The following is a 13,453-nucleotide window of genomic DNA, read 5'->3' on the forward strand; positions in this document are numbered from 1 at the left end:
GGTCTTACAAATCTGAGGAGCAAATTCTTGGCTCTGGCCACTTTGTATTAAATGCATAGTTTGACCTGTCGCATCTGTCCTTCACATGTTTATAGACCACTGACAGGAAGCCTGAGGCGCGCCTGCCAAGGCAACTGTGGCACACATGCATATTCACGGCCATAATATACTTATCATTACATCATGAAGGGAGTATTTATTACAAATGGTCTTCATTAAATCATGTGATTAGAATGAGGATGAATTGAAATGTAACTCGAGTAACACTGAGAGCATATTCATCCATTGAGCTTTAACAGTCCCCTTATAGAACCACGTTTAATTCTGATCCATTAATTAATCTTTGGGGGGAAAAACCCACAATGTCATAGAAATTGATAAAAAGTTCCTTGATGTGCACTCTAATTTTATGGCTTCCTTCCAGGCCAATGTCCCACCTTTGGAACAAATTCCAAGGAAATCTGCCCAATTGTTTTGTGTAACCCTCCTGACAATCAATCACATAAACAAACTGGAATGGCCATGAGCAGTGTGAATACCTTTACCCAGGCCCCAAGAAATGCAATAAGGTTAATAACAGAAGGAGAATAAGACATATACTTTCCAATGTTTTCAACATTGTGTTTTCTCATGATTGATTTAGCTGTTATGACAACCCTATCTCAGAGATACCATCACTCTCACCTGTGTTCCTCTCGGGCGTCTCACTCCTCGAGTCTCGGGGATTTGCGTTCCACTGAACAGCTCCATCCCTTCTGCCTCCCTCCTCATCTCCCTCCCACCTCACCCCCTCCTCTCCCTGTCACTGTGCTTCACAAACTGAGGTGGATCTTTTTTTACGCTCTCTCCCTCCTCTCCCTTTAGTCTTTACTCCCGGGACGTGATGAGGATAACAGTGCTGTGGGTCTATGGGACCCTGCTGGCCCTGTCGAGCCTCTCCCGGACCACAGGGGCCTCTGGTGAAGGAGACCTCCTGGGAGATGGGGGATTTGCACCCTGCGCTGCAACTTTGGAGCTTGAGGGGCCATGCATACCGGGGCAGGAGGAGGACACATGCCCCTACCTCTTCACTCTGCCACCGCTGACTGTTCATCTGCCGAAGCAGCTCATAGAGCTGGAGAAGATCATGAAGGATCTGCAGAAGCTGAAGGACAATGTGGATCAACTGAGGAAGATGTGCGCTGATTGTACAGTAAGACAAACTGAGAGAGTGTGTGGAACGCAGAGAGAAGGAGAGCGTGTGGCGACAAATGAAGGAACAGATAAACAGGAGGATGAGAGGAAGTGGGTGAATGACAGAAAAGATTTAAGAGAGGAGTTTGGAACAGATGTGGCTCAAGTGGAAGTGATGAAGAAGGTAGATGGTGACACTGACTCAGAAGTAAGAACAGTTTTAGAAGAGAGAGGGAGAGAGAAATGGAAAGCAGAGGGAGAGAATATTGAAGTGGTCGCAAAAGAAAAGGAGAAAACAGCAACCTTATTAGAAGTGGCATTAAGAGATGGAAAAACTCAAACAGAGGGGGGAAAGACAATGGACAAACTGGGGCAGCAAAAGGTGCCAACTTCTGGTGAAGAGGGAAGAACAGTGGACATGATGAGAGACAGAAATAAGGAGAAGGAAAAAGGTACAGCGAAAGACAAAGAGGGCGATTTAAAGGAAGATCAAGTGGATAAGCTGCAGAGTGGGAAAGAAAGAAAGACGACCAGTGATAACAAACACAAGGAGAAAAGTGAAGAAAGTGACAAACACTTGAGGCGAGATGAAACAAAGGAGACAGATAAAAAGACCCAAACTGAGGAAAACAGGGGCAGTGATGGAATAAAGATGTCTGAGGACCACGATGAGCATACTAATAAGGAGCGAGAGCAACGTTTGCAGGACAGGAAAAAGAAAATGGAAAGGGGTCTAAGAGTGGAGCAAAATAAGGAGAAACCAAAACAGACTGAATCCATTGGGCGCGCAGCAACACAGAGGACTATAAAAGAGGGGGAGGAGGAGGCGGAGGAAGGGGAGATGGGCACAGAGATCAAACCCGAGGGAGAAGAAATGGTCGGGACTGTGCAGAGAGACAGCGACGAGGATTTAACGTCCAACAGAGCGAGCGAAAGGACAGACTTTGTTCCAGTGACTCCATTAGCTCCCATTCGTCCAACACATGACTCCGTGGACTCAAACGAAGTCACAACCTTGACGTCACCTCCTCCTGCTCCTCGTCTTCTGTCCAGTTCACGTTTGATACCACACGACATTCAAGCAACGACGATAGCTGCTCACAGAATTACGACCCAAAGCACAGACGGTGACGGGACCAGCATCTCTGAGCACCCACGCCCTGATGCAGAGGCAGATGTTGGGGCCACAAGGACGCCAACAACAACAACAACAATAAGCACACTGGGCGTCCCCGGACAACAGATAACCAGCAGCCCTACAAGGTTCACATCAACAACTAGTCCGAGACCTGGGGTAGGTTTCCAGGATCGATCTATCTCAACCGTGGCAGCTACAATCACCTCAACTCACCGTCAAAAATTATACACAACTACAACTACAGGAGTGGAAGACCGCAGCCAGTGGACAGTGAAGAGGAACGCCAGCTCAAACACTAACGCTGGAGTGAAACCTCGACCAAAGCCTGGTGAAAAGCATAAACCAGGAAATAAGCCTGAAGCCGACCGAAAGCTAAAAAATCCTAAGAATGTCCATAAACTTGATGGGACACCTTCACCCGGCGAAAGAATTAACAACGACCAAAAGCAGAGGCCTTCGCTCCAAAAACCCACAGCCGAGCAGAAACCCAAACCTGGCAAAGATCCTCCAAAAGTCCAAATTAAAAAACCAGACCAGGGAGCTCCACTTCAACATGTGAACAACAATCCAGGGCCTAAACAGGATCAGGATCTCACAACGGATAAAAACAAATTAGATGTTCGAAAACCAAAATCTCCTCTCAAGTCTGTACCTCCTGTCCAGAGACCTACATCTGATCAAAGACTAGTATCGATAAATTCAACTGGTTCTGACAAAGATCCTCTGACTGAGCAACCGAACTCTAAACCAGAGAAAAAGCCAAATCGTCCTCTTAAAGCAGGCAAACCTCAGCCAAAGCAGAAACCTGAGAAAAAGCCGAAAGGTAACGAAAAAGAAGAATCGGACTTCACCTCTAAATCAAACCAACATTTCACGCCTGAATCTGAAAAAGCAGAAACAATTAAGCTCAAGGCCGCAGAACCTGAGCAAGAGTCTGTGACAGAACTAATGAGGAAATCTGATGAAAATCTGTCTCCTGAGTCTAAATTGAACCGAGACTCAACACCTGGACAAAACATTTCACAAGATCGTATTAAAATACCTTCTGATAAAAAGCCTAAACCCAGCAAGAAAACCCCTGTGATTAAACAAAACCCTAAACCTCGCACCCTCCCTAGACTTTACCCCAAACGTCCAGAACTTGGCAAAAAGACTAAACCCAGTGTGAAGCCTAAACTTGGCAAAGTACCTCAAAAAAATCAGAGTCCTAAAAAACCTGTACCCGGCCCACTGCCTGATCTTAAACCAGAATCTGTACCTGATGAAATCCCTGCAACAAAATCCAACAAAACATCCAAACTAAGGCCTCCCACCACACCCGGGCCCACACTGATGCCAGGAGCAACATCTGGTCAAAGGACAAATCCAGCAGTGCTACTAAAGTCGAGCCCAAAGACCAAAACAGATTCAGATCCTCACATCAGTGGGACGACCGCGGATGGCATCCAAAATTCTCAAATTTACGTGCCACCTACATCTGGTGCTATAAAACCGACGGCTGAGGCGACTCATTCCCCGGCAGACACAGAGTTCAGCCACAGCACAAAAAAAACTATCACTCCGGGTCCAACGACCTCCGACAGCCGCGAGCCTGGACCCTCTCCTCTGCTTCACGCTCTCCTCCAAGGCTTCACCGTGAGCCCTGACAGCAGGGTTACGTCTGATCTGAGGCCACAAACAGCCGGACAGCCCTCATCGATCCCAATGACAACAAGACCAAACAAAATCATCCACAGGATCCTCCCGAGTGTTATCGCTAGCACCAGTCCAGGATCCACAAGGCCAAATCCAGATCCTAATGCCGGCTCCAGCTCACAAACCACGATACGTCACGATGTGGAGGAAATGGCTCCCAGACAAAATCCACATCCAGACAAAATCACCCCTCCGGTCCCTTCCCCCCGAGCCCACACGACCTCCACACTTAGCCCTGACTTCAGGTCAACCACTCCGGTCACCTCTGGCCCTGAGTCCCCGGCGGTCGAGTCGTCCACTCCGAGTGCACGAGAGCTGCGGGTTAAAATCAACCAGGTGGCCGTTCTCCCCAGTATCGTGCGTCCAAAAGAGCTTCCTGAGGACGACCAGGGAGGCAGCAGGACGGGCCACAAACTGCCAACATGGACATCATCGAAAGGCAAGAGATATTAATTCAAACTGTCACAACACGTTTGTTTGATCTGTGTGCCGAACAGACATTGAAGCAAATAACCCAGGTTTGAAACATCATGCACAATATTGTAATCATACTTTAGCTTGAAATCTATAGGGAGAAGACATAAACAATTTCACATTGAAATACTTTAAAATTTACAACTTATATCCCTAACGTCTCCTGTCTTCATCAAAAACTACAATGGCAGTCAGTAGAGTTCAAACCTCCACCAAGGCCCAACAGTCCCCTGATGATAACATATTGAAATTCCCATCTGGATTTTTATCTGCGCCAATTTACGCACGTTCATAAACATTAGGCTCCTAAAAAAAAGTTATTAAAAAATAATTCCTGGATCTGCCCTCTGATCCAGATCCACACAACGATGGAATAATTTCAGGTTCCACCAAATTGCGCAACAATCTGTTGAGCAGTTGTTTGTGTAATCTTCCAAACAGACAAACAAACTAACAAACAAATGCAGATGTAAAAATAAACTCCTTTGCAGAGATAATAATAAGGTCTTAGATAAATCTGCTGAGGAACTGTTGTAAATTATTATTTCAGTGCCTTATTATTGTCTCTCTTGTTAAAAAAGGGAAATTGGTATTAGCCTGACAGGATTTAATCCCCATATGGCAAGTTCTAATGATCCTCATATAAAAGAAGACAGTATAACTATATGGTTTGTGAGATCATCTTTGTGCCATACATCAAGGCTATTTGTCAAAGGAGGAATTTGCATATGTGTGCACAATGTGCGTGGTGATAAGGGATAAAACCACAAGAATGCAGAGGCCACCGTGTTAAACACATCCTGCAGAGCAGCGTGGGGAACAGCCAGTGATGTGTTAGGCTTCAGATGAGTTCAGGCTTCATGCAGACCCAGGTGCAGATCAGGGGGATGACCACATCTGGTCCCCTCATTCTTTACACACGTCACACATCAAAACATTAAAACATTGAACACTCAGTTTATGTGTTTGTTATTCTATTGCTGACACTTATTTTGAATTTATCTACTGTGGGCTGTAAGTAGAATATTCTACTCAGCCCGGAAAAAGGAGGCAGAGGAAAGATTGCTTATTTTTTAATGGTGAAAGAAAGTGAGTTTAACAGAAAATGTGAAAAACCAATTAGGTTTAGAGATAACTATATCAGCACTGGGTGACACTTTAAACAATGCAAATGATTGGATTCAAATATTGATAAAGGTGAATTACAAAACAAAGTAAATTCTCACTATTTAAGAAAGTGAAGTGGGAAAAAAAAATCCACTGTGGGAGGCCTTATAACAGAAACTCTTTTATGCCAGTGTAAGAAGACAAAGATGAATGCTAAATTAAAATTTAGATTTAAAATGAGATATTATGTCATGGTTTTGTGATGTCGAGTCCTTATTCTGAGATACTAAGTTGATATTTTGAGATAGTATGTCATTATTTTGTATATATTATCGAGTTATTATTTTTGAAATATTGACTCATTATTCAGAGGTGTAGTCATTACTGTGATGTATCTATCAATAATGACTTTCAGGAATGTTGTAAAACACAGGGGCAGAGTTTCCATCCTTCAGAAACACGGAACTATGATGAAGTAGGTTCTGCTCTGACCTGTTGAACTCGGGTGACCTCAGCCAACATGTCTGCATGGTCTTCATCTGCCAGATACGAGCAGAGGCCTCAAAGCCAGAAGAAGGATTTGCTTTTGAAATGTTTTTTAAAAGTTGTATTATTCTCTCTTCCTCCTGTGCAGTGAGGAGGGACTGCTCGGACCACCTGCTCAGAGGGCAGACCGGCGGCGGGGTGTACCTGGTGACCCCTGACATCCGCAGCCGGAGCTTCTCGGTCCTCTGCGACATGGAGCTGCAGGGCGGAGGATGGACCCTCCTGCAGCGGAGGCTCGACGGCAGCGTCAGCTTCAACCGCACATGGGCCGAGTACCGCTCCGGCTTCGGGCAGCTGCGCGGGGGGGAGTTCTGGCTGGGGAACACCATGATCCACCTGCTGACCCGGGACAGGGACATGGTGCTGCGGGTGGAGCTGGAGGACTTCGACGGGGTGAGGGAGCACGCGGAGTACGCGCAGTTCAGGGTGGCCAGCGAGCGGCTGAGCTACCGGCTGACGGTGGGAGGGTACTCCGGCACCGCGGGGGACGCGCTCCGCTTCAGCGGGAGCTACGACCACAACCAGCGGCCGTTCACCACCCCGGACCGGGACAACGACCGATACCCGTCCGGGAACTGCGGGGCCTACTACAGCTCCGGTTGGTGGTTTGACGCCTGCATGGCTGCCAACCTGAACGGGAGGTACTACGTGGGGACGTACCGGGGAGTCCGGGACGGGATCTTCTGGGGCACATGGCCCAACATATCCACAGAGTTGTACCCCTCCAGTGACAGGAGGTCCTTTAAAAGTGTCCGGATGATGATCAGACCCAAAGGCTTCAGTCCATAACATACATATCATATATAATAATAATAATAATAAAACTCATCACACTCTCCTCACTGTTAATGTGCACTATCAACACAACACTGCCACCTGGTGGTGAATGAAACGAGGATGTATATATTTTAAAAGGCTATAATCACAAGTACAGTGTACAATAAAATGTAAAATAACTTGAGAGAGATTTGTTCAACGACGAGAGAGAGAGAGATCCTCTTATTTTTCTATGACGATTGTGTGAATCTGACGGGTATGAAGCCAAAGAGACTGATATTTTTATTATTACAAGACTGGAAGTCCAGTGGATGGTTGAATGAAGCTGTGTGACATAATGTTTTATAATGAAGTTTGTTTTGTGAAGATGAATAAAAATAGATGACATTAATTAATCGCAATTCCCTTGTGTGTGGTCTGGTGACTACAGTACAAAACCACCGGTGCATTGAATAACACGCAGATAAAAGATCACAGATACGTGGGGACACTGTTTGTAAACAGATATGTAGACTTCCTGCTTAAAATGGTGTCAGTTTAAAGGGATAGTTCACCCAAAAAATGAAAATTCACTCATAATCTACTCCCCACTATGCTGATGGAGGGGTGGGGTGAAGTGTTTGAGTCCACAACACACTTTTGGAGTTTCAGGGTTTAAACAGCCTTGCAGCCAAATCTAAAGCAATTGAAGTAAATGGCGACCACTTCTTCAAACGTAAAGAGGTTATTCACACAAGGTCTAAAGTCTAAAGTCTAAATATCGGCTGTTATTCTCCTCTGGGCTCTTTAGGACATTAAGGCTAAAATGTGGTGTAAATAACGACGTTTCAAGTCGAATCTGAATGTCGGGGCTTGCAGACACTTGGACGACACCACAGGATCAGTATGGTGGAATTTTAACTTTTATGGTGGAATTTTTTAACTTTTGTTATTATGCGTTTGAAGAAGCGGTCACCATTAAATTCAATTGTATTGGATTTGGCTGAAATGCTGTTTACCCCTGAGACTCCAAAAGTGTTTTGTGGACTCAAACACTTCACCTATCACCTCCATCGGCAAAGTGGTGAGTAGATACTGAGTGAATTTTTGTTTTTCGGTGAACTATCCCTTTAAGTTAACTTTATTAGAAAAGCAACCACAGATTATTCAGGTCAGATATAAATGCTCGAAACTCGGCCTCCATTTCCCTAGAGCCTTTGCGTGAAAACGTCACAAGAAGAGTTGCTTAGAAATGCATCCTGATTGGACAAAACCAGAAGGGGGTGGAGCTGTGTTTACACAAGATTGTACTTCTGGTCTGTCAAGTGAGAAGTGTGAGATTGATCCAGACCAGAAGTAAAGTAATTTGCCTTCAAAATAGAAGCAGCAAAATAAAAGGATTAATCACAATCAGAAAGAGACTAAGAGAATTACAACAAATAGTAATACAGAATATAAACTCATATGTTAACAAGGGTTAATAATGATCTTACAGTTGGATCTGCTCATTATGTCTGTGTTTACATGAAACTACTCCTATATTAGATTTATATATTAACTCTATATTTACCCAAATCCCCCCATAGCAAACCCAAGGCCTGATTGTATTCCAGCTTAGCCTCATGATTTTAGAAAATTACTTTTAACATTTCTTTAAATCTACTTTGAATGGCAAATATCAGCAGTAGGTGTTTAGTCTTTTCTCCTTTTTTAACCCTTTCTTTATATTCTCTAGTTTGAATATAACGGATTTATTCATGTTTAGATTATTAACGTATACCAGCACTGAACATAACAAGCTGCTGGATCATTTGCTTATTTGTTAAAATTGTAAATGTCGCTTTTATCCTGAAAAGCTTCAACAGGAAGTCTGGTTTGATAGTCCCCAGTGTGATTGTGGGGACCATGTTGCCTGAGTGGCTGCTCCCCTTGTGTTGACATTAACCTGTGGCAGTGTAAAGTGCGGATGAGCCGGTTCATCCCTCGGTGACCATGATGTTCTGGAGCTCAGCAGCTCAGCGGGGAGGTGTGGTGCTCCTCCGCCGCTGGTCCCTCACTCTCCCCCGGTGTCCTCTACACACCTCACGGTCCTTCTCCACCTCTGTCCCCGCCGAGTGTCCCGCTCACCAGGGGGCGCAGCAGCCTGTCAGGCGGTGGGATCTGACCGTCAGCCCCTTCGTCTCGGTGCGGGCTCGCCTCTCCTGCAGCATCTCCATCCGCCCGCTGGACCCGCACACCTTCCCGGAGGCCGACCGGGCCTTCGTCGCGGTCCACGCGGCGGACGGCGAGCAGGAGGTCGGTCTGGATCAGCTACACGTGCGGTACGATGACCGGAGCCGAGAGCTGCTCATCTCTGCAGGGAAGGTGAACAGCAGCGTGTCCATAGAGGTGGCTGCTCCCATTAAAAGCAGTGAGTGTGAGGTGATGGGTCAAGGGAAGAACATATGAAACCTGTCATTGATCATCCTTCAACAATAACGTGTGTGTGTCTTTGTGTGTGTGTCTGTGTCAGATCTGTTCATTACCACCGAAGGACGAGGCAACGTAAGTGTGAGGAAAATGGAGTGTGACATCTGCAAGGTGCAAACAGAGAGAGGGAACTGTTTGCTGGAATCTGTCAAGGTGGGTGGTGGCATGAAACTTGAACTAATGATGAGAGATAGAAGAGGCCCTGATGTGGGGTAGCCCTCATTGTGGGTCTGAAAAGATGATATCAGCAGATATGAGACACTTTATGCTGCTTCCAATTTATTCATCTGTTCAAAAAAGATTATCGTTGACATTCAGGAAATGCATGGCTTCAAAAACAACATCCAAAATAATAACAGCATATGTCACAAAAAAGTACTAACAAGAAAACCCTGTGGGGGTCCCCCTCTTCAAACGTAACCACAAAGGCTTCAGTCCTTAAATAATAAGAGCTGTGGTTTTAAATGCCACATGCTCCCTCAACAGGAAATGACTTAATTAGAGGAAGGAAATTAAAACCACAACAGTATGTCAAACAAATCAGGACATTTCTGCTCAGTCCAAAGTACAGCATGAGACGCAGCGATATTGACATCTGACAATAAGTGATTCCAGGTCTTTTCAATTGTGGGTTAGAATAATTTTTTCAGTTTTGAGAAAATACACCACCTCTTAAATCCGGCTGGTGGGGATAGGTGGAGCTGGGGATTCCCATTTCAACAATATCAATGAAAAGTGGTGGATGTTGTCATGACCTTATTAGCAGAAGGGATAGTAAGCGAGGGGGACGACACTCCAAACTAATCAGCTCTCGGGGGGGTTTTCAGAGAGACTTGTCCCGCTGGCTCGTCTCACTGCTGTGTGTTGTCTCTCAGAGTCATCAGGTGGAGGTGCAGTCCAGTGGAGGACATGTCACAGGTGTGGGCACCATCCACGGCAACGTGGACATCAGCACGCGAGGGGACAGTGTGAGTAGGAGTGTGTTTTTCCTTTGGAACTTGTTGAACTCGCACTCAGCTGACATTAGGGGGCAGCAGCAACCTGAACACACAATCCATAACTGTCCAACTATGACTGCAGGCATGTCTGTCTGTGTGCGTCTGTTTTTGTGTGTGTGTGTGTTTTGTGTCTCCATCCTAGAATGTTCTTAACAAGAGCTCATCCGATGGACATCAACCTTTCTGGGTGTATTACTGAGGACCCAAAGAAGTGTAGTGATAATTGTGAAGTTATTGAATAAGCAGTTCCTGAGAAAATCAAAAGTCGGATTTTTCCTCCATTTATTTTAAACTGTAATCCATGTTATTTTTTAATTAAGACACAACTCTCCGATAGTGTCCCTGGCGACATCATGGAAGGTCTCGCTCCAGGACACCTCGCTCATCTGTCCTCATGTGTTTAGAAAGCTCTGAGCTTTAAGTCTAACTACATCACCTGCCTGTGGCCTCGTGCACTGATGGGTTGCATCTGTTCGCAGGCTGTGGATGTCAAGAAGCTCCAGGGCACCAGGATGAATGTCTCTACAGAACACGGGCCCCTGAAGGTCAAAGCCATCTATGCCGAGTCCAGCTGCATCTCCTCGTGCTCAGGCAGAGTACAGCTGGGCCACGTGCACGGTGAGCCAGTAAAGTCTATTGTGTGTTTTACTGGGTGCAAACTGGGAAACAATTCAAAGCAAAGTGAAGATCTCACAGCATTGGACAACATCAGAGCACAAATATTTGAATAAATATTTAGAAAAGAAAAGTAAAACATAATAAAAATGATTTAAACAGTTGGTAAGAACATAAAATATCCTGTAGCTGTTGTTGGTCACATGTGAAATCTGGGAGCTCGGTGATCATTTGGCTTCGTGTGACACATCTGGGTTGTGTTAACTTGGTCGGTAAGGCAGGACTTTGGAACGCAAGGAATTCTGGGCTCTGACCCAACAACGTCCTTTTAACGGCAATGTGCTCACAATTATCCATGTATTCTGGACTTGCTTGTTTTGGAGGTGGCTGTAAAAGAGGGTTGGTTGTAAAAAAATAACTAAAAACCATTGCAGGAGGAGGTGACCTAATCAGAAAGACAGCTCCATGTCATGAGCAGAAGGATGAGCGTGTCATCCTCGTAGAATTTTAAACTGTTCCTGACACCGTTGAGCCTCACATCATAGAATCCATGGAAACAATTATCCCGTGAACTTCAATAGTTTCGGTTTATGATACGTTGGAGCAAATGCTGTGTCTCTAATATTCCACAATCCTTACGTCTCTGTTTACCTACATTAAACCTTAAATGATCCGACAGCTTGTTATTTGAGTTAATCCTGACCTTGTGCTGCCCTCGATTCAAAGGTGACGCCTCCGTGAAGAACGTGTCAGGAGATACAGTCATAGGTAAGCAGACTGATCACATTATGACTTGCGTATGTTTTCTATCAGCGGCTGCTGAAAAACAAAACACGTGAGGCTTTCTTTGCTTTTCCAAGATGGTTCAAATAGTTTCCTGGAAGTCTTCTCTCACAGCGGAGGCATTGATGTCTACGTGGGAGATGGCGGCAGTGCTGTACTCCACAGCGAGGAAGGTAAACACACGGTGTGAGGAAAATATATATATCTGATGAACCATAGGTACCTTTTCGAGGTGTATTCTCATTCTCTGGTGGTGCACAGGAGCTGTGTCTGTGCGCGTGCCATCCTCGCTGAAAGCCGGGGTGGAGCTCTGTGGAGCGGCGCTGGAAATCAGCCAGGATGTTATTCTGGACGGAGCAGAGAACAACACGGCTCAAGGCCAAACCACAGTTACTGGTAAAACATTACTTTTCATTGAATCAAGCTTTTATTGATTGTTCATGAAAGAGCAAGGATCTCTGCCAAAGCAACAACAGGCTCCCTTAAATTCAAGCTGTACTAAATTGCACAAACTCATAGATATCAGTCCTGTAAGTGTGTTTTTCATCAAGATTTCTACATTCATAATTCACAAAAATGGAGGAAAATACCACAAATTCTGGAAAATTGCGAAAACTCACAAAAAAAAAGTTTTTTCACTAAGTTTCATGGAAATCCGTCCAATAGTGTTTACTTTATCCTGTTGAAAAACAAACAGGGACAATAATCTAGACCTTTTATTCTTTTCGTCACATCCTCAAATCTTCTCTCAGGTTATCTGAATGGAGCGTCTCCAGTGGACCGGTGGGTGAAAGCTCGGGCTGACAGGGGATCCGTCACCCTGAAGACACAGAGCTGGTTTGAGTCGTTGAAGCTGGGGAGCTGAGTTGTGACTGACAGGATTTTTATTTTCCTGCACCGAAGCTTCACACTTACTGACAGAGACGTTTACCTCACTGATGCATTCTACTCTCTGCTCAGGATACACTGTGCTGTCGATGAGGAAATGATGTCTATATAGTATTTAACAAATGTTCTTTATAGGTTAAATCACTGTACATACTGTATCATAACATACTGAGGGTGGGGGAGTAAACTCTAACTTACAACTGGTTTGTTCTGAATATTATTGATAAAATATGAACTAGAAAGTTTTTATAAGAAGTCTCAGTTTGTGACATTAGCATGATATATCTTTAACTATTTTACTCTTACACTGTCATATCTAATTAGTTACAGATCATTCCTGTTATTGAAAGAACTAAATGTTCATCTTAACAATGAATATTTATATCTTTAAACATATTTTCCACAATCCTCTTTGCATATCCCAAAAGGGCCACAGGTTAGAGCCTGAATTGAACTGAACTATAATGAGCTTCATCTCAGTGGAGTATCATCTATATCCCAGAATGAGTTTTCACATGAAACAAATCCACACTCTGTCAGACAGTAGAAATAAAGTATCAAAGCGATACATCAAGGTTGTAAAATGAAAATTCATCACTCGAATAAGCATAAATAGACAAAACACTTTTAAAGAGAACGGGAACAACAATGTGTTCACAGACATACGCTCGACAAAGATTACAAATTATAAAATTGTTTAATGAGTGCCGACATTTTAACTGGTTTCAAGAGTCCAAATTTAAAGTGCTTCATATCTGGTTTAACAAATTAACAATGATAAAGCTTTGCCACAACAAAAGTATAAAGCTAC

At 44.4% G+C, this 13,453-nt stretch overlaps 2 protein-coding genes across 2 annotated transcripts; both read left to right on the forward strand.

The window, feature by feature from the left end:
- Positions 1-832: 832 nt before the first annotated feature.
- Positions 833-7,311, forward strand: LOC128444835 (nucleolar protein dao-5). The gene is made up of 2 exons (XM_053427496.1): positions 833-4,445; positions 6,222-7,311. Exons 1-2 carry the CDS (start codon positions 884-886, stop codon positions 6,920-6,922), a joined length of 4,263 nt encoding a protein of 1,420 aa, XP_053283471.1. The 5' UTR covers positions 833-883; the 3' UTR covers positions 6,923-7,311.
- A 639-nt stretch (positions 7,312-7,950) lies between these two features.
- Positions 7,951-12,763, forward strand: fam185a (family with sequence similarity 185 member A). The gene is made up of 8 exons (XM_053427141.1): positions 7,951-9,299; positions 9,402-9,511; positions 10,234-10,326; positions 10,836-10,974; positions 11,698-11,739; positions 11,832-11,927; positions 12,016-12,150; positions 12,507-12,763. The coding sequence occupies exons 1-8, from the start codon at positions 8,882-8,884 to the stop codon at positions 12,617-12,619; spliced, it is 1,146 nt and encodes a 381-aa protein (XP_053283116.1). The 5' UTR covers positions 7,951-8,881; the 3' UTR covers positions 12,620-12,763.
- The last annotated feature ends 690 nt before the right edge of the window (positions 12,764-13,453 follow it).

Source organism: Pleuronectes platessa, chromosome 7, assembly GCF_947347685.1.
Source record: "Pleuronectes platessa chromosome 7, fPlePla1.1, whole genome shotgun sequence".
Lineage (NCBI taxonomy): Eukaryota > Metazoa > Chordata > Actinopteri > Pleuronectiformes > Pleuronectidae > Pleuronectes > Pleuronectes platessa.

Coding starts and splice junctions, on each gene's coding strand:
- LOC128444835 (XM_053427496.1), top strand. CDS start 884: ATGAGGATAACAGTGCTGTGGGTCTATGGGACCCTGCTGGCCCTGTCG. Junction 4,446..6,221: donor AACATGGACATCATCGAAAG/GCAAGAGATATT, acceptor CCTCCTGTGCAG/TGAGGAGGGACTGCTCGGAC.
- fam185a (XM_053427141.1), top strand. CDS start 8,882: ATGATGTTCTGGAGCTCAGCAGCTCAGCGGGGAGGTGTGGTGCTCCTC. Junction 10,975..11,697: donor ACAGCTGGGCCACGTGCACG/GTGAGCCAGTAA, acceptor CTCGATTCAAAG/GTGACGCCTCCGTGAAGAAC. Junction 11,928..12,015: donor TGTACTCCACAGCGAGGAAG/GTAAACACACGG, acceptor GGTGGTGCACAG/GAGCTGTGTCTGTGCGCGTG.